The sequence below is a fragment of the Frieseomelitta varia genome, unplaced genomic scaffold (genome assembly GCF_011392965.1).
Source record: "Frieseomelitta varia isolate USP_RPSP 00005682 unplaced genomic scaffold, Fvar_1.2 scaffold_493, whole genome shotgun sequence".
Classification (NCBI taxonomy): Eukaryota; Metazoa; Arthropoda; class Insecta; order Hymenoptera; family Apidae; genus Frieseomelitta; species Frieseomelitta varia.
The window spans coordinates 345,099-367,071 of NW_025110249.1; the positions used below are offsets into that span (position 1 = coordinate 345,099).

General features: G+C 37.1%; 4 protein-coding genes across 6 annotated transcripts in view; 1 reads left to right on the forward strand and 3 right to left on the reverse strand.

The window, feature by feature from the left end:
• Nucleotides 1-21,973, forward strand: part of LOC122533058 (angiotensin-converting enzyme) — an 80,678-nt gene that overhangs the window by 19,275 nt on the left and 39,430 nt on the right. The gene's annotated exons all lie outside the window — the stretch shown is intronic.
• Nucleotides 1,940-3,811, reverse strand: LOC122533059 (repetitive proline-rich cell wall protein 2-like). Its single transcript, XM_043662415.1, has 2 exons — nt 3,713-3,811; nt 1,940-3,519 (listed from the first exon to the last, which is right to left on the reverse strand). Exons 1-2 carry the CDS (start codon nt 3,722-3,724, stop codon nt 2,383-2,385), a joined length of 1,149 nt encoding a protein of 382 aa, XP_043518350.1. The 5' UTR covers nt 3,725-3,811; the 3' UTR covers nt 1,940-2,382.
• Nucleotides 8,033-9,413, reverse strand: LOC122533061 (tetra-peptide repeat homeobox protein 1-like). Its single transcript, XM_043662418.1, is given in 2 exon segments — nt 8,033-9,316; nt 9,405-9,413. Coding segments are annotated over 2 exon segments (1,293 nt in total).
• On the reverse strand, nt 14,060-18,036 carry LOC122533067 (proline-rich protein 4-like). The gene is made up of 4 exons (XM_043662430.1): nt 17,936-18,036; nt 15,824-15,839; nt 15,504-15,729; nt 14,060-15,051 (listed from the first exon to the last, which is right to left on the reverse strand). Exons 1-4 carry the CDS (start codon nt 18,034-18,036, stop codon nt 14,069-14,071), a joined length of 1,326 nt encoding a protein of 441 aa, XP_043518365.1. The 3' UTR covers nt 14,060-14,068.

The window sequence follows — 21,973 nt, forward strand, 5'->3', positions numbered from 1 at the left end:
GAGAATCAAATTTACTATTCTTACAAATTGTTACGATTTTTTTGCTATTCTTAATTATCGTTCTTTAATTATCTATCAAATTGACAATATATGCTTTGGTTCAGAAAATCCTTGAATGATACAGGTGAATGATTTTTTAGTACATGATAGAGATTTCTTGACGAAGTCATGCGTCTGACGTTTATAGGAAATCAATGTTGGATTGTTGTATAATATTGTCGGAAATTTTTGAGAACTTTTCACTGTTACGACATAGACCATACGAAATAACTTTTAATTGAATTTTTTCCTGTTTCTGTCATACTGTTTTGTATTCAAAATAATATGAAAAATAATAATATTCAAAATAATATGAAAAGTCTAGGAGGGATATTTGAAGGAATCTATGTTAGGTAACATTTAGGAACATTTTTGAAAAAAAAAAATAGATTAGGATCTATGTTTCTGCAAATTTTCAAATTTTCTTTTAATTTTTTATATACAAAATAGGTATCCTAATCCTTATCGCGATTGATGTAAAATATAAAGTATATACCTACATATATTGAACAATACTTGTTCAGAATGTTATTGAAATATCAATTTTCTAGCATGGGTTTCTATGAAATCCACAATCCAAAGTTAAAATTTCATACACACTGGCGTTTTATGACATATTGTTTTATATAATAAAATCAGGGAAATATGCAAATAACTGATAATAACTGATAATATTGCTAGTAATCTCTTAGAATAGATTCTAACAAACCCAGTCATCGAGTTCTACAATTCATATTCTAAGAATGAATGAGCTGAAGTTTTCAACTTCATCGCTCAGACACACGATTGGCGTTTAACATATTTAATGTTATTAATATTATTAAGTACATAATTAATGAATATCCAACATTTTATTATCAGTTAATCAATATATTAATTTCATAATTTTACATTTCAAGTGAAAATAGTATATACACGATCGCGAATTTCAAGATAAATTCCTAAAAAATATGTTTATAACTTTATAACGTCTACATTTCAATTCGTAAAGTTGATCGACAAGGCTTCTGAATATCTGGAATATCTCACGCGCGATGAAACTTTTATCAACGAAATCTTCAAGCTCATCGACGTCAGCTAGATTTCTCCCTAGCTGTAGAAGACTATAGGCGGCGATTTCACTCGTGATCATTTTTTTAATTCGAAGACTTCTGCGTTTCGTCTTGCGGTATCATCGATGCAACGGGAGAAAGAGGCTTTCTCCGTGTCAGCGATCCTCCGCCGAGTAACACGTGATCCTGTCTAGACGCTTATTCAAACTTTTCGGTTCTTCCATCGTTACGTGTGTATACGCGAGTTCGATGAAAGTTTCCCCCTTTCTTCGACTACGTCGGCTGGCTAATTGTTGGCCAGTTTTCTTTTATTGCGTTAATCACCGGGCCGCTTCCGCGTTAACGCATTCGCGAGCAATCGTTGCTGCATACCGGCTCGTTACTTTCCAACTTTTCCGGGAAACGTTCGTTACGGACGTAACGTTGCGTTACCGCCGGATCGCGAAAGTCGATTCAAAGATGATATCGTGTGTTCCGCGTTGGACGCTTTCCTCAGGGAGGAAAAGTCCGTTACGAAACTGTGATCCGAGCGAAAATGTAATCGCTGGATCGCGGCCTTGATTCGATTCGGAGCAGAGTCTCGCGAATGGAGAAACTGAAAAATTCCAGGAGGATGTTGAAGATCTCAGAGTTGATATTAAAGTCTTTACGGAGTTTGTTTAGGTTTCACGGAAGTGTGCTTCTTCGATTAGAAAACTAAAGATAATGCGAGACGCTTGAAATAATTAGTTTAGTCATTAGAGGTTCAAAATTCATATTATTAAAGATAGATCCTCTGGATTAAGGAGGCCTGTAACAAATGTTGTCAGATTTTTGGTAATTGGGATTAAATAAGCCATAGAAAGGAATTTTTGTTCTTTGGTTTTATTAAAAAGAAGCGAAAGACATGGGTACAGGGGTGTTCACCGGGCTGAGCTCGCAATCAATCGCCAGCAAACACCATCTATGTATGAATCCTTCTACAATACATCGCACGTGTACAATATGTGTATTCTTAGGTACTCAGGTATCAAAAGATATCAAAATCGCTACGATCTAAGTGAATCACTGGTTGAAGAACGCTCTGGAACGTCACCTTGCAAACTCCTTTACTTTACAAATCATTCTTCAACGCAGCGAAATGCTTTTCCGAGAAATGTAATAAATATACCCCCGTCGCGTCGAAAAGAAAGAAAAGAACGAATTCTAAAATATTTCCAACCAAGGGAAGACGAATGTAACGCGACAAAATTGTGATATTAAACAATATTACCAGGCGCCACTGGCTACCACTCGACCTACCCTAATTCTTCTAATGTTCCCCATAACTGGACTCGTAGCCACCCTCGTATCCTCCAGACTCCTCGTAACCTCCTCCGTGACTGTGCACCACCACAGGTACTGGAACCTTGACTGGATAGGGCACAGGTTTAGCGACAGGCACTGGTACGTGTTTCGTCACCGAAACTGGCACTGGCCGTTCCACCGGTACCTTCACCGCGTACGGTACCGGCTTCTCGACAGGCACAGGTACTGGCTTCTCCACTGGATAGGGCGCTGGTACTGGTACCTTGACATGGACAGGTACTGGCTTCTCCACTGGTACTCCGATTGGTCGCTCCACCGGCACCTTGACTGGATAAGGTACAGGCTTTTCGACAGGCACTGGTACGTGTTTCTCGACCGGAACTGGATACGGTTTCGGGATGTGAACGGGATATGGCCGTTCAACGGGCACGTTCACGGGGTACGGTACAGGCTTCTCGACAGGGAACGGTTGAGGAACGTGTTCCACGACTTTCACGGGGTATGGTACAGGCTTCTCGACAGGGAACGGCTGAGGTACAGGTACCTTCACAGGGTAGTGTACTTTTTTCTCCACCGGGTACGGCTGTGGCACGTAAACCTTGTACGGTACTGGCCTCTCCACGGGTACTTGGACCGGGTATGGTACCTTTTTCTCCACTGGATAGGGTTGCGGGATATGCACCGGTACCTTGACCAGGACTTTTACTGGAACTGGAATCTTCTTTTCCACTGGATACGGTTGTGGTACATGCACCTTGACTGGGTACGGTATCTCTTTCTCGACCGGATAGTGGACCTTCTTCTCGACCGGATAGGGTATCTTCACGCTCTTCACGATCGTGATCTCCTTCACTTTGCCTTCTTCGTGACCGTAACCTCCAGCGTAACCACCGCCGAGGTCATCTCCACCGTATCCACCGCCGTATCCACCGCCGTATCCACCGCCATAGCCACCGCCGTCTCCACCCGACAAAGAGATCTCGTGCCCTCCGCCGAGATCACCCCCTTCGTAACCTCCCTCGAGATGGCTGAGACCTCGTTTCTCTTGCTTCTTTTCCACGCTCGGTTCTTGAGCCTCCGCGTTCTTCGCGCTCTCCTCGCAGAACGCCGTGGCCAGCAGGCCGAAAACTATCGTAGGAATCTGAAACGAAAGAATAGTTGCCTCTATCCTTATCAAATTTTAACTTGGAAACTTTCGGCAGCAGTGGTGTCGTAAAATCGTGAAAGTCGAAAGATCGTAGGCTTCCAAAGGATACGTCGAACGCTCTTCGCTTCTGAAAGACTTTCGCGCCAGAATTTTATTTAATATCGATGCCAGAGTGGCCGCTACTTACCAAAAATTTCATGTTTCACAGGCACTCGGGGTATCTGGTCGAAGTCCAGACTTTACTGGATACTTCCCCCCAAGGTGCCACCGTCTTTATAGTCCGCTTTCCCCCGGCTCGGTCGCGAGCCCCTCTGTTCGCGCTACGTTCGCGGAAAAGTGAAACACGCGCGTGTGGCGCGCGCGAGCGGCCGCTCGTTCGGAGCGTGCGACGTTGTAGCATTTTTTTTTTTTTTTTTTTTTCAAATCTCGGCCGGCCACGATCGTTGCTTCCATAACCCGTTGCACTGGCGTAGCCACAGACCGCCTGTGCTCTTCCAGGGTGAAAGGAAACGCTCACCGCGCGCGGAAGACGTAAGAATGTTTACCAAGCTCTCCGCCGTTCGCGCCACTAATCTCTAGATCGATCGATTATATCGACACGATACGGAGGTTTACCGTGGGCTTGAACTGTAATTGGATTTAACGCGCTGGATAATAGAGGAGAAACAATGGGATAGTACGCGAGAACAATGACTCGGAGATGGTGAAAATCGCAGTGGCGATGGACAATCAACGACAAATTACCGCGGGTATGATTTAACTAAGTGAGCCGTTTGCCGGCTTTTATGGCAGAAAGAGAACGTACGCGGTCGATCGTTCAGAATCCTAAACGATTCGCCTAACGGCTCTATTAGACTTCCTTGTGAGAAGAATGCGCGGTGGTCATCACCGACTCAGTTCATCTCTCTCTTCTGTCTGGAGGCTCAAACGCTTCTTACTGTTACTTCTAATTCGAGTTTTTATGTCTGTATTCGGACGTTTCGTTAGTAGAGGAAAATCAATTTTGCACAAACTGTGTTTTAATTATTATAAAAATTGTCGTGCTTCTTTGATCAGAGATTATCGGATAAAATTGACAGTGTAATCAAACTGTCGTCGGCAGAATTCGATGTTCATTTAAACTGGTATTTTTATGAACAAAGTTGAAAACATAGGATCTAAGAAAAATTTGTACCAACTAAATATTTTATCATAATTTGAATATTTCATGCGTTTTAAATTTCTTTATAAATGCATAGAAAAATTCACAATCATCAGTTTTTAGTTTCATGAATTGAAAGAGTAGAAAACGTTCAAACAAAGCTTCATACTAATTGAATTCATACCAATATGAATACCATATTATAGTATAGTTATGCTATTTTAACTTTAACACGTTTCTCATAGATGCATGAAAAAAGAAATGCGCAGTTTGATCATCAGTCTGAAAGATGAGGCAATCTGAAATGCTTACGAAACATTGAACCTCTTACTCTCGAAAGTATCCATTTCGATAATTCTCTCGACCACGTGACTCGAAATATTCGCTCATTTCGAGCGAAAACTCGTCCAATTCTACGCCAGTGCGTCGGCGAATTCGCATTTAGCCAACAGCTTCTCTCTTTCTCCTTCTCCGTGCGAGAGATATTTCGAAGTTTCTCGCCAGGACGATTGCCCCCACCCCGTTTCCGGTCCCCAGCAGAAGGACGCGCGCGACGTTTCTATCACTTATAAATCCTCTCGTTCGCGGCGAAGTCCTCTCTCGTCGAACGAAGAGAGCGCGAGGAAGGAAGAAGTCACACAAGTGGGAGAAAAAGTTTGTGTAACAAAAACAAAATCAATAAATAAAAAGCGAGAGAAGGAGTATACTGGCGAGAAGGATTCAAATGAAACTACGCCCGACTCGAGAGATCGATCGTGTAGATCCTGAGCTCGTTGCAACGAACGTTAATTGCATTGCACCTGGAGAGAGTCATACCAAATTCTGTTTGTTTCCGTATTAGCAAAAAGTTTGTAATCACCACGTTATTTTATTGAAATCGATAATTTCAAAGGGAAATTGGAATTTTAAAGGAATTTTAAAATTCAGGAAATTTTTAGGAATATACAGAAATGTAGAAAAATTACTGCTGATGGTTTGTGGTGTTGATTTTGAATTAATGATAAAATGAATAGAAAGTTCAGAGTGGATACAATTAAGAAGTAATTTTTAATTTTTCATAATGTAATTAAATGGTAAAATGTATAAAATGTATGATTTTTCACGATTCATGCTTCATTAAATCCTGAAAAGTGATGCGTTTTAAACGTAGATATTGGAAAAGTAAAATTATGTAGAGAAAGAGAAAATTCTCTGTTTTGAAATGACACATACTATCTATTATAAAATAGAGAATTCCTACTTACATTTAATAGAAATTGAATGCTTTCTAATTTTATTACAAAGTCATGATTTCATTCAAATTATATATAGAAAATAATATAATTTGTATTATGTATTAATATTATAATATATATAATATATTATAATATTAATATTATATATATATATATATATAAAATACAAAATAATACAGATTATTATATTTAAAATACCGAATAAAGCAGAATTTCATCAAATTTAATCATTAAATGCCAGTCTACGTGTTCTACAGACGATAAAAAATATTTATGGAGGACAACATTTAGGAATACGATAAATTTGCCGGGAACTTGTTAAATTTTAATTGAAAATAAATATACTGTGTTTTCCGCAGAAAATAAATTTACTGCGTTACGAAATGGAGGAAGTGTATTTACTATGCTACATCAGATTGGTAATCTCAAGCCTGGAAAGCAGAGTGATAGGAGCAGTTAAATGGAAAAGTATGCTTGCTGTTGCTTTTAATGGTGGATTTAAGTAGCAATTACGCGATATTAAAAGTGAAATGATGCGGGGGAGAAGTAAGCAAGCAATGAGCAAAGTGATATCATTAATAGATTGCTGATTTCTTATACGTGATACAAGTACCACGAGTTCTCTGAATTACCATCTTCAATCGAAGAATTGTGCATCGTTGTCGACGAGCAGGAATCGCTTTATTACAACCGGAAGGAATTACCGGATTCGTAAGAACAGCTAAACACGAGATTAGAGCAACTAATCATTAGATAATTTCTTCCTGGTGATCGTTCTTCCTCCCGTTCGTGATTTACAGTAATTCAAATGGTAATTTCACATGTTCAGCACTTTACATTTATTTAAAGCAATGTGAATTTAAAAAAAAAAAGACTTATTATTCTACAACTTGATAGTCTTTCTATAAATTACCTTTGCTCATAATATTCCATTCGAGAAGTTCATCAAGTTTTTAAAAATTTCGAAGGATTGAGAGATTTATACACCATTACAATTGTGAATGATTATGCAATTTTGTATCTTTATAAATTTTGCTAAAAACTGGAAGTTGAATAAAAATTTGTTTCATCTATTAAATATCATTCTGCTCTGTTCTATATTCTATATATTGTTGTGTATAATACGTATCTTCATGTTTGTGTAAATGTGTACTTTTAAATTTTCCAAATGTGCACAAACATCCACATTCCACACTTCGGTAACGTTTTGTTGTTGTTCATTATTTAGAAATCAATAATAATAATAATAATAATAATAATAATAATAATAATATTTAACAGTTCAGTTACCTCGAACTGTTAATATTGAATTGCTGTGAGATCAAAGGAAAGTGCGTCAGTGAAATTTGCATGAGTCTATCAGAGATTATTCCGTATTCCATCACGTGCACAGTAGAACGAGCAAGGAATTCGCGGGTAGAATATTAATCAACGAGGTACGAGCACTTCCTCGAAAAGAATCCGCTGTTGGGAAAGAGAACAGTGAAATATGGATATTGACTGAAGCGTTAACAAGTTTTCCGTGAGAAACACGAGTAGTTGCATTCATATGTTCAATCATTCGCAAGGAATGAATCTAATCGAAGAGAAACACGCGAGGAACGGTGAGAAAAACAAGATTTCCAGATCGTATACTATTAGATTGAAATCATGTTTATTTACATTTAACAGAAAGTTTACTTATAAATGTAAATTATCCTTAAAAATAAGAATACTGAACATCTTTGCGTTTGGAGAACCAACGATGTCGGAAGTCAGTCGAAATAAATAACCAGTATAATATACACTGCTCGGAACAATTAGAGGATCGCTGCGACAATATAAAGTATGTTCATTCTCTTTTGCATAATACATAGTGTTCAAGTGCAGTGTTCTCACTTGCCACATGTTCGTCAAATACTATTCGTCAAGTATTTAATCAATTATTTAATCAGTTTCGCATAAATTGGACATTCTCTCCAAAAGTTAGTTTTGTTATCAAATTTCGATACAATAAATAAAAAACAGCCTCTAAAACAATTTTAAAATAATATATGTAAGTACACTATAAGAAGCGAATGTGATAATCAAAGCAAAACGATCCCCTAGTTGTCCCAGCCAATGCAAAATCACCATCACGAATACGTTGCCATCACAAATTCATTTCATTCGCGATCCACACTTTCGTCTTCTACTCCCTCTTTTTACGTTCATCCTTGTCTCCCACGCTCTTCGTATCTCCCCTCGAATCTATCCTATCCTTCCACCCATTCGATTCAGCTTGCTTCCAATCGAGATTCACCGGCACCGGCTCCTGCACCCAGTAAGGGAACGGTTTCTTCACCGGTATCGGTACTGGTTTCGTCACGTGAACTTCGTACGGTCTGTCCACGGGCACTTTGACCGGAACGGGATAAGGCTTGTCCACTTCGACCTGAACCGGTTTCTCCACGCTGTACGGTTTCGGCACTGGCACCTTGATCGGCACTGGTACCGGCCTCTTCACGGGCACGGAGAAAGGCACGTCGACAGGTACCTTGACTTCAACGTGGTACGGCTTGTCCACGGGTACTGGATAGGGTTTCGCGACTACCACAGGATACGGTTTCGGTACCGGAACTGGGTATGGTCGATTGATGACTACCTTCACCGGTACCGGTACCTTCTTCTCCACTTCGTACGGCTCTGGCACCTTAACAGGTACTTTCACCTCGTAGGACACTGTCTTATCGACGGTGTACGGCTGTGGTACCGGCACCTCCACCTCCACCGGTATCTTCTTCTCGATGGTGTACGGCTGAGGGACCGGAATTTCCACCTTGTACGGTACCGGCCGATCCACCTTCACTTCGTACGGTACTTTCTTCTCTACTATGTACGGCTCTGGCACCTCGACTGGTACGTTCACGAACACTTTCACTGGGTACGGTACCTTCTTCTCAACCGTGTACGGCTGCGGTACTAGCACTTTGACCTCGTAGGGAACATGTTTGTACACAGTGTACGGTACCTTCTTCTCCACGGTCACAGGTACCGGAACTTTCTTCTCAACTGTCAACACCTTCGGGGTGTGCCAGGGCGAAGCTTGCAAGGATAAGTCCTTCCTCCGGAGTCGTCTCCAATCTTCCTTCTTCACTCTGCTTGGCCGTTCTCTGAACGAATTCGATCGAGATCTTTCAGTATGGATCCAATCCTCGATATCGTCCTCCTGTGTTCCTTCGTCTTTCACTTTTCGCACGTTGGAGTATGATTCACTGGCTGTTTTTGATTCGGTGGTAGTATTCCCGCCATCTAACGCTTTTTTCACTGCTCCCTCGGCTGCCCTTTCCGCTGGCTTTTCTACTGCGAGCTTCGCCGCCTTTTCCACGTCCTCTTTTCGAGTGGCGGAACAAGTTAGGGCCACGGAGAAGCATAGTAATGCGATTATGATCTGTCGCTACATTGAAATTTCGTAAAATTACTCGCCAGTTTACATCGAATTTTTACGAAAAAAAAAAAAAAAATCGGAAGGGGAAAAGATAAACCATCTGCATATTTACATCTACTTTGATCAAATCTCTAGAAAAATTTATCGAAACGGAATACTTTTTGATGATAAATTACAGGTCGATCAACTTAAGAGAAAGACAAGAATATTGATAAAGTATTAGTGACTTATTTATCTGTACATTGATGAACTTTTTCGAACTACAAGATAATTCATGGATAGAGAATCATTGAATCACTTTGGTATTTATGCGTTAAAATTTTTGGAAAAAATGTCAAAACAAAATAAATCAGTTTAATAATTCATAATGGATTTGTTAAAAATTTTAAGCAACAAGAACATGTTTCTCTTTACTTTTTCAATAATACAATTTCCGACAAACCATCTGGGATTTAATCTTCTGCGTTGAGTATAACAGACAACTCTTATATACTGTGTAATCTATTTTATACAACTCCAACAGAAATATCGATCAAATTCCTCCCAAAATTAAACAAATTTGTTCGACCTTTAATCTGTTAAAAACACTCGCGAAAGGAGGAAGAGGAAGGCTCTGGTTAATGAAAGTAAATGGCTGAAGTTTCGAAATACCAACCAGACGTCCCATGATTTTTCTAACCGTACCGATAGATCAACGTGCACTGAATCCAAGCGGATGCTGCTCCAGTATTATTTATACACGGTGGACGACTTTCGCCTGTTCGACCAGCTAGATCTTTATAGATTTCGCAATGCCTATCTCGTGACAATGATCGGTCATTGTTTTTCCCTGAGAATTAGCGAAAATCTACAGACATTCGTTACTTTGCTCGTAAAACTATTTTACCACAGAAGAAGTAATCTTGGAATATTTCTGCCGGATATTCTAGAAACAAAAAATCCTTTGAATGCCACTTTAATTATTCACAGATGTTGCTTCACGTTGACTCAATCATTGACAAGTTCACGTTAAATTCCAATTGAGTTCGGATGAAAATTTTCGAAAGAATTCAGATAGAAAGAGTTTGTACCGGGAAATATTAATTATAGTAGCAGTGAAGTGAATGAAATGATAGAAAGTAAATAGAATTTTCATTGTGGTTTGGCGAGGTACTAAACTAAAATTTCATTTCTCTGCAGCCACATTTTCACATTCAAATTTCACTCTTCCCTTCGTATTTTCTAATTTTCACGAAAAATTTTCAAATCAGCTTGTATTTGTACATGTAACATTTCAACAAGATAGAATCGTTCAATCGTTCTGTATATATATATATATATATATATTTCTTTTTCTCAACTTCTCAAATTATATGTAGCCGCTTTCCATGTTATTGAAATATCACAGAATGATTGAAACTCTCATCTCGTGGATCCAATCAACGTATTTTACGTTTGAAATGGAAGTAAAAGTAGGAAGGAAATATTATTTTCACACAACACTGTGGAAAACGCGAAGATCTATTTACGATGTATCAGCCCGGGCTGCAATGGTTCGTTAATCTGATGAAAAGCCCGTCGGAACAGCAACGCTATTCATGTTTGACAGATGAAAGCGAATGACCACTTTCTATGGGCAATCGTAAAACCGGGCGAACCCTGAACTACTGCGAAGCTACGTTTTTCTCTACAATGGAACAAACATTCCAGAATTTCCATCGCGAAACTCGCTGCAGACAAAAATTGGAGCCGTAGTTAGGTAGGACTTGTTTGAATCGGCTGAGCGTTAACATTTTAAAATTCAATCCCGAACTTTACACGTAACAATGAAACTTGCTACAGATTCTAATAACAACGAAACGAACGAGGAAATATCGTGTACTTTAGATTTAGCAAGAGGAAATATTAAACACGAGAAAATGACTCGAGTAATATCTATGGCATAATTGATGTACGAGAATGAAGTATTATACAAGAAATAATAAGATAAACGACATAATAATTTTCAGAAATAAATTACTACTTCCGTGACACGGAGTTATGATAATTAAACCTGAGAATATTAACGTAAGCTTTCCTTTTAATGAGTAAAAGTTATATTTTCGTAAGGCAATTTTGGCCTTCGAACTGTCAACTGTCGATGTTTCTTTCATTCTTTATTACGCCGTTAATAAAAAGTTAATTTGTCTACTTTCAAGTTAGATAAATTGCTAAGAATTATTCATAATTGAATTCAATCACAAATGTAAATACTTAGCTCGACTCAAAGAAACCCTGTCTAAAAATTAGTGCTTAAAATTGTCAAAAATTTAATACTGAAATGAGGATCAAAGAACAAATTATGAATGCATTCATCTTTAAACATATGCATATGCATTTGACATATATATTGTAATACGTTTTTCTTCTTGAACTAGTAAATCAATAATTATTATTGATTATAATATTTAGTATTAATTACAATATTATCTATTACAATTCTTTAATATAGACTGAACACTCAAAGAGTTAATAAACAATGCAAAAGTTGATAGAGTAGTTTAATTATTACTAGACTACGGATTTTTATGCATTTATAGAAAATTAAAAAATGCAAAATTACACAAAATACACACAATATGAAAAGAATATTTATGAAATATAATATTTAGTACGTAAATAAATCTTGTATAAGTGTCTTCTATCTTTTAGATTATATTTTCAAAGATACGAATTTGCAGAAAAATCCGCAATAAATCACTACGACGTTACAACTAAATCTTTCCATTTACAACTGAACGTTTTGACAACGAAAACATTTTCATACGGCACAAGCCATTTTTAACGGTAAAATTATTTACGTTGATTGATCTCTGAGCCTTCCACGCACTGGGTATTTCTATCAGTCAGTCTCCTCACGTCTCTTTTTTCTTTTACTGCTGATCCTCATCGATCACACGCCATCAAGTTTCTCGTGTCTTGTTCAAGTGAAACCGAAACCGGTATAAAAGTTCTCCGCGACGATCTTGCCATTTTAAATCGCGCCGCTTTCTTCCTCTGGCTCGATAATCAGATTAGGTATACCATCTCGTTCGTGACTTCATCTCGAGATATTTTTCAATCAAACGGACTATTGTCTTCCGCATTCATATCGTATATATGGCGATATTTCATTTTCGTTTCCCGAAGTAAGATGATAAATTAAAGAAATTACAGATTACGATATTTCTGTTCTTCATTGTCGGAATTAGGTCATGATTAATATCTGTAGGTTATGATTAATATCGGGGATTGTGGGAATTTTCAAGATTAAACTTGGACGATTTATACGGATTTATACCGCCGGGGACATCAGTGCGGTTAATCGGAGCGAAAGCGAACGTGACTGGAACGAAATCGATGGCTTGGATATCGCTATATTTGTGGAGAAAATCGTCTGGTATCTTTGATCTAAATTGTTCTGAAATTGTTTCCGGCCGTTAATCGGAAAATACTCGAACACTCTGTCGCTACGATAATTTACAAAGAGAAAATAATCTTAAGAAGATAAAATTAAGCACCGTAAAATTAATTATTACCTTTTGGCGACGGAGGTCATTGTATTTGAAAATCAATAATTATTAGCGGATATAGTGTAAAATTTGTTTATTTTTACATCGTGCAACCTCTCGCGGAATGTGCGTGTACTATAGTTAGAAACGGTACTGTCGATATGAATTGCAATCGAGATTTACAGTTGTAGAAATTTATAGTTCGAAGAAAAAAATGAAAGATCGTATTTAAAAACTTTTCGGGAGAATTTTGCAAATTTGTTTTATTAAAAATATTAAAAATAACAAGTTTCGATATTTCTATATTATTGTTAGAATTTTGGTACATTTTCGATATTATATGTATATTACACTCAGTGCAGACGAGAAATTTTGTGTGCCACGATTTAATTTGCGAGACTGCATGCTGGGTGTGCATTGCACCATTCGGAAAATACATACATATATGTATATATATAATCTCGAAATATATATGTGCATATAGGATCACCGCTGCAATGTCGTCGCAATGACGTCGCGTCCTTCCTCTGCATTCGGTTTAATATTAGACGAAACAGAAATTTTGAGATTCGAGTTACGCTTGACAAAACAATTTTGTTAAAGTTTCCCACTGAATGATTAAGAACACAATTAGACAATTAGACCGATTTAGACTTCGTGCAGTTTTCATATTCTTACAATCAAGTTAAAATTAAAAAATAATGAACCTAAATAAAATCTATTTCACCCTCTGATCCTTCTTTTCATCATTCTTTAACAAGCCATAAATTTCTATACTACGTATCTTACATATATATTCTTACATATAATATACATTTAAATTTCCTACAATAAAATAATTCTGAAAATAATTTTTAAATACCTCGAATTAAATAACTAAACTCCTTTCACGGTATTTGTACAAAAGAATCGTCCGGCAACTATAGGGGTGGACACGCATCAGGTCAATGACAGACATGTCGTAAAGAGCCATAGTTACAGTATTCAATACACAAATTCAAATTTAATTTAATTAATATGGTTACATATTCTACTATTATTAGCAGAAATGTTACTAATATTAGTTACTTGGCCAATTTAACAAGATTCGGTGAAAAAAAGTTCCGAAAAAATAGAAAGAAAAAACGGATTTAAATTTTCACTGGAAGCCGCACTTAACTCAACAAAGAGCCGTATTTGCCCACCCCTGTATTTATACCATTAACTCCAAAATTATCCTAAAACATCCCTCCTGCTATTCACATCCTATTCGTTACTTCCAACCGTGATGATGAGCCCCTTCTGCCTCAGCTGGTACTTCAACGGGTACCTTGATCGGATAAGGAACAAGCTTCTCGATTGGATAAGCGACAGGTTTCGTCACGTGTACAGGTATAGGCCTGTCAACTGGTATCTTCACCGGTACTGGTACTGGTTTCTCAACAGTGTAGGGTACCTCCTTTTCCACAGGATACGGTGCTGGCACCGGGATCTTCACTTTGACAGGGACAGGCTTATCAACGGGCACAGGCACAGGTCGTGGTACCTTGACTGTCACTGGTACAGGCACTGGCTTGTCAACCGGGTAAGGAACGGGTTTAGAAACTGGTACGGGATATGGTTTAGGCACTGGTACCGGTATCGGTTGTTCGACTTCAATCTTTAGAGGATAATGCACCACCTTCTCCACGGGGTACGGTTGGGGCACGTGCACTGGTACCTTCACCGCTACTGGAATCTTTCGTTCGATAGGGAACGGTTCGGGTACAGGCACCTTCACCTGGTAATGAACTTTCTTTTCGATCGGGTACGGGTCCGGTACGTAAACCTTGACAGGCACCGGGCGATCGACTGGCACCTGGACCGGATAAGGGACTTCCTTGATCACCGGTACCGGTTTCGGAATTTTTACTGGAACCTTGACAAAGACTTTTACTGGGTACGGTACTTTCTTCTCGACTGGGTAAGGTTGAGCTACGGGGACTTTAACGGGGTACGGTATGTTCTTCACGACAGGGTATCGTATCAGTTTTTCGACCGGATAGGGAACTGCCACTTTCTTCACCACGGTTACCATCTTGTGCACGTCCTCGTGCACGTCGTGACCTAGAATTTGACCGTCCTCTGGTATCTTGTCGGGTTTCGACACGGAATATCTGCCGTTTAGAGCTTCTTTGAAGTCACTGTTGACGACGATGTCTTCGAGGCTCCCTGCTTCTGCTTGCTGGTCCTCCAGGAACTCGTCGTACGGATCGTCTGTAATGATCTGGTTTAATTAACGTTCGTACTCGCGGAAATATACAATCGTTTGTGAAAGTCGTCGTATAAGGGATCTTTTTATTAAAATCATTATTTTCGTGTAAGATTTTTGCCGGTTTAACTGGCGTTGAAAATTCAAAATCGTTCATGGAACTCTTTGTACGTTCTATAAAAGAGCTAGAATTTTTATTCGAATTATATCTTGTGGTGTAATATACTTATAAACAATTTACTATTTGTCGAAGAAATAAACGTAACACTTTTTATTATTTGTACGTAGCAGACAGTCTGTGTGGAATGTCTGAACGTCTTTGTACAAAAGCTGTTAATATTCTTTATGGAGTTTCACTTTAATTTAGTATCTTAATGAAATTAATTTTATTTCGCTTCATACAAAGTGTAAGAACACTTTCAGATAAAGAGATTTTACTACTGCGAGATTTACGCACACATTCTTTCGACGGATTCCGTCGATCTTGATCCCCGATCCATCTTTTCCAAGGCTCTGCAGCTTTTCTCTTTGGCAACATGATCGTTCCATTCTTGCTTGTAGTACGTCTGCGGTCGCGTATTCGTAGTTCTGTAACTTTTCTCAAAAATCGAATCTTGCTTCGAATTGACGTGATATCCAGACGACGTTGCCACGATGAGTATCACCAAGATCGCTGTGTTTCTCTGCAAATGGAACAAATGAATTCTTTACGAAAATCGTAGTATTCTTCGGATTCACTTTTCAACGTTATCACCAAGCAATTAGTCAAATACATACAGATTCAGGTACTCGTCTCTTTCACTTTTCTTTTTGCACCTACCATTGTAGAATCCTGATATCTTCAGGATTGAAGATTCAAACTAGACAGAAGTTAATCAATTTTTGTGGTTCTTGTAGCGAAGATTCTTCGACGCACGATCGAAACTAAAATGATGTACGTCAATTTTGTGATTTTTATTGACTTTTATTAACTTTCTACGATACACGGTCGAAACTAGAACGAAGTAAATCGACTTGAGCTTTCGAAGATCTTTCGATATACGATAGAAACTAAAAAACAAAAAATAAATAAATAAATTAACTTTGTAATTCTGTTATACTAATTTTCGAACATTTTCCGTTGCACGAATCACACTAGAATGAAGGAAATAAATTTTCTGGTTTAGGTTCCAAAGATTCTTCTATGTACAATTTAATATAAACAGAAATTTTAGACAGTCTTACTAACGAAATTTGAGCAAATCAAGTTAATTTTGTCATTTTATTAATAGATACGTAAAGATTCTTCGACGATGACCAATTAATAAAATTAATTAATTTCGTGATTCTATTAACTTCCGAATTCAGTGATGCACGATCCGAACGAGAACGAGGTGAATTGATTTCGTAATTTTATTAACTTTTTAAAAATCCTTCGATGCACGATCCAAACTAGAAAGAAGTAAATCAGACCTGTGGATGTACTAGCTTTTATATAGACGTTCCTCCATCTTAAGTTTGTGCACAGGCTGAGGGATTTACGGGGGACGCGTCTTCGCTTTCGCATGTTTTTTAGAGAGTGAAACTCTCATCCAGATAATAACCCGGTCAGGAGGAATCTGACTCTTGTGTTCCATCCAGCATCTGATAATGAAGTGATATCGGTTGTTGGCAAACGTGCTCCAGCCAAGTCCGGTCTCGATGTTTTCACGCCCTTTTGCGACAACGTTTTTTCCCTGTTGTGGCGACCTTGGAGAGCATTCCATCGAGAACGCTAGCCGCGATCGATCTCCATGCCAGTCACGCACAAAACGAAAGCGAAAGATCATCTGACTTCTCAGATTCTCCGGTTGATCTGTCGTGGGATTTCTAATTGAAAACGAAACTCGTGTTGCATCGTTCGAAATTCACAGTGTTATTTTCAGATTTTTCATTTTTATATATATATATATACATATAGTAGTGTAGTAGTAAAGTATGGCATAGTAGTAAATCTCTCTTGAAAAAAAATTATTATTATCTTACTTAATGTATAATACATAAATTATTATTATCCTACTATTATCCTACTATTATTATCCTAATGTATAATATATAAATTATTAAATTATACTATTATATTATTAAATTATATAATTATTAAATTATTATACAAAAATTATTATGATCCTGCTTAATACATATATTATTAATATAATATAATATGTATTATATTATATTATATTATATTATACTATATTATATTATAATATATATATTGAGTCAACGGAGAAAAGTGTAGGATAGTAATAATTCTTTTTCAAAAGAGATTTACTAAATGTATTCATAGTAAAAATTGCATTTAATATAGATAGATTTTCGCGTATACACGGCAATTACTATTTTTCAAGAAGCTTGCTAAAATTATTCGTAGTGAGAATTATATTTAGTATACTAAATTTTAAGTTATAAAATTGAGACTCTGAGTTGAAAGCGATAAAATAGAAAAAATTACTCCTAATATGAAAATTTGCTAAAACTAGTCTTACCACATTAAATTAGTTGAATGAAACATTGAAATTTTAATAGAAAATCAATGGTCTCGAATAATTAAAACATCATAAAATAAACAGAATTATTCCTAATCCAAGAGTCTATAAAAAGAAATTAATACACTAAATTATAAATTAATAAAATTAATTATTAAGTTATAAATTAAAATCTAATGCGATATCGAGTAATATTTTCACTTCAGAAATCTATCAGTAATTGGCAAATTAAATAGAATTGACACGAGAGACTAAGCGCTAGAACTTTTCAAATTAATAACTCGTAATACATAATATAGAACTCGCTGGCTGTCAATGAATGTTAAATCGAGCGTATCGAAAGGGGAGAAATTAAAACGGATCGAGTTGCAATCAGCTTTACGATCTTCCGGGTACCAAGCGGAAAGTCGCAGATGAATAATCGTAGAGAACTTTCATGGTCATGGACTGCGTCTGTGGAGACAGTATCGCGGTTGTAACCATAATCGAGAAAACAGTGGACAGTCCTTCTCGAAGATACACGTAATAGAAAAAGAACCAAACATTGGCCGTGGTGAAAACGTGGATTCTTGAAACTGCGACTATTATAGACGAAGATTTCACAGCGGACACGCGATGATCACGGAACCGTGGCTGGATTCTGATCCTCTTCTGCTTTTTGGTATCATTTCTGTCATGCTCGGTGCATCGAGCATGCAGATTTTTTCCCATACATCTTGTTAAGATGCAGAACACGCATCATTCAGGAGAGAGTAATAATTCTTCTTTTGTGTAGAAAGGAAACATTTCAAGGAATTTTTCTACATATATATATGAAAGTTACAGAATAGATGCATTTTGAAATATTTTAAGAAGCAAGGAATTTTGCAGTAATTTTATGCTTTTACGTTAATTTTTGGTGTACAGAGAATTTTTATTCATAGTTTTATACGATGAGAAGTTTATGTAAGATTATGTTTTTTTTAATCAGACACGACTGCCATAATTATTTTGGTAAAATTTAGAATTAATTTTTATATTATTTTGTATAGAATTCGGGGAACTTTTATTCGTATTTTCATATGATAAAAAGATCATAAATTCGAAAAATAACTGTTGTGTTTTTTAATGAAACACAGCTGTCATAATTATACTGATAAGACTCGGAATTAACCTGAATATTTATATAAAAAGTATAAGATAGTAAAAAATTAGTAGAGTTCAATAACTTTTCCGATAGAGATGAACTTATTGACAAATTGAATAATCGATGATAATTAATAATTGAAATATTTATTTCATAATAGTCGGTTCTTATCACAATCCATAAATTAGTTTTTCACGCATCTTTACGTAACATGTAATTCACAAAAATCATCGAATGATCTACGATCATTCAAATACTTTATCGAGATTAAACAGATCACAATTCTGATCCAAGATCTTTGAATTTTCAAAGTGCACGCTAGAAGAACTCTATTTTAAAGTCGATACGCAAATAACTTTCTTTTTACCTTTAGTAGCATCATCAAGATTAACAAGTGTAAACAACTGCTTCCATTCATGGAGCACGCTTGTTAGAATATATGCTTCAATTAACACGTATAAAACAAGAATGGATCATTCTAATCACTATAATTAGAAGTGAAGATGTAGAAATCGATGAAGAATAACGATGTGAAAACACGCAAGATATTCCAAAGATGCTCCAAACAATTAGGAAAAAACAGTTTCAATTAAAAGTGCACAGTTTAATTATACAGTCCGCATCGTCAGCATCGTTCTTCACTTTCGATGAGCGCATGCCAAACAAAACATTTGTACTCTGCGTTGAAGTACCATTTACCGATTACCATACTTTTAAAGTTCCATTACGATCAATGTGTAGCAATTTGAATTTCCGGTCATGGCGCCACTTATCTCGAATTGAAATCTAGTCATTATTTGATTTGTTGAATATCGTTATCGTTGCTAGTCTCATTTCGAATTAACTACTGTAACTGCAGCCGATACTGTTTCCCACAGTTGGTTAATCTCAATATTCTCAGACAATAATCGAATCATTATTCGGAAATTGCGATCCTTGATCTCCGCGATACAATTTCGATTCGATGAATTTAAATTTTAAGAATTCAATTCCTCTTTTAATTCATTAATTTTTAAACTCACATAAAATGAATGTACCGATCGTCGTTAAAATCGCGCAGCTGCTTTATCGACGCTCGTTTCAAGTAAAAGTTTGCGAAACTGCCTCGACAACGCGTTGCAGAAGTTAAAATTCAAGTCTCTTCCTAATTCATTTGACATAGAAATTTATATAGACCACTCTATGCATTTGGTAAATTAAAAAAAAAAAAAAAAATTATTCAGAACAAAAAACACATGAAAACCAAAGTAAAGATCAAGACACCAAAGGAAACAATCCTCGCCCACAGTTAGGAGACGCGAAAGGGAAACACGATCGTTCCGGTCAGACACAAAGGCGCGAGTTTTTCTCCCATGACGATCTTTCGTACGAAAGGGGAGGTCTCTCTCACTTTCAGCCTCGATCGAAGTCGCGTGCGGCACAGATTGCATAAGAGTTGCTGACTTGTTCGACGGACGAGCACGAAGTGTACGACTCGTGAGTCAAGTAACTGTGCTTGGGCACGGTCGAAGTGGGTCGAAGCGCAACTCGTTGGATATTATTACACCAAAAAATTCGACATTTTACTTTCATTTGTCGTAACCTTGATACACTTTTTTTGTTTGTTACGATTTTATTTGTCGTTTGTTTGAACTTTCCCTCTTGCCTGCAAAGAGAACGGAACAATTTTTTTTTCTGCTGAAAGACCTGGATCTTGGGGAATGAAAAACCCTCTCCAAGAAAACCTTGACTTCTCTCATTAAATAAATACGTGCGAAATTTTTGTCACTGAGAACTTTCCTGCGTCTAATAGTACGTATTTCAGTTTAAGGAACCATCGAATGTTTTTGTTCATTTGACAAAGCATGTTCTTGAATTGGTACAACCATGCCTGACGTGCATCTCTAATACTTACAGAAAATCCCAACTCGAGATATACGAAAAGAGTTGAATTAAAAGTTGTATTATTTTTTACGATCTGCATCAGAGATCATGATTTTGAACATATATTAAAAATACAAAATATTTGATGAATATTCGTATTTTAATTCGTGTAGTTTTTAATACACGAGTACATATGAAATAGACAACTACACGTGTATCAAAATACAAGTCTATTAACATGTTCAAGTTTTATTTTGCGTGATACATACAAATAGAGATTTCTAGTTTATATTATGATGATCAGTATACAGACAATAAAAAACAATACAACTCTTCCTGCAGCTTGTACAATTTCGTAAATATTCACATTCATATCGCATTCAATTTCGTAAATATTCAGGATAACGTGAAAAGTGAAGACTTTTTCTCAGAGGAAAAGGGAGGGAGTGTTTTCATCCCTCTTTCAATAGAAAAAAAATTGTTCAATTATTACTACGTTTATGCAAATTACATTTTACGTTTAAAGCACCAAATTGTTTGAACTTTGAACATTATATTTTTCCCAGTCGTTACCGCGTTGCAAATTTAGCCGTGAAAGAATTAAATAAGTCGTGGGCGTGATCCTTTGACACGGTCGGCTGGCTCAAGCCCCGAGAATACGTTCGCCAAGCTAACGACGTCAATTAACGATTCTAGTGAAACAGGCCGCCACGTGCGCGATTCCCTGAACGTTAATTAAAATAAAATAAAACGCTGCTGCGTTTCCAGCCAGTTCTCTACGTGGTGCAGCGTAGATTGAAATCGTATACAGTCGAGGGATCCATCGGGGTTGCTTAACGAACGCACAACGAAGGTAATTGAAGGTTGCCGGTGGATCGTTGCTAAAGTTTCCGGTGCTTCCGTCGAACTTTCCTGCCTTCTTGATAATCACTTTCCCCTTGACGGTGTTTCTCCAAGCGAGCACACGTGCCGTTATTTTTCAATTCGCTTCGAAACTCGCTGGCTCGAAAGAAACTCGCGGACAAAAGAAAGAACAGTAGAGTACGCTCGATACAAAAAAAAAAAAAAAAAAAAAAAAAAAAAATGATGTAAGTCGAAAGAGGTTATACTCGTTTCTGGATAATGAGGAGTGAAGCGAAAGTTCTGTAATATGCGATAAGAGTTACGTCTCTTTGTATGAGTTTTGCGGAACATTAAGCTTTCGAAACGTGATCGTGTAGTTTCAAAAGCCACATTAATCGACTCACACGAATGATTCGTGTGTATAATATAACGTGCAAGACAGAAAAAAAAATAAGAAAAACAGACAGAAAGATCAATAGAGTCGCGTTTCCACGAATCTTTTCTCGAGTACTCCGCGGTGATTCCGTGGAAAGTAGATGTGGGTCGAAAAGCAACGAACTGCACGTCGGTGCAAATTACGAGGACACA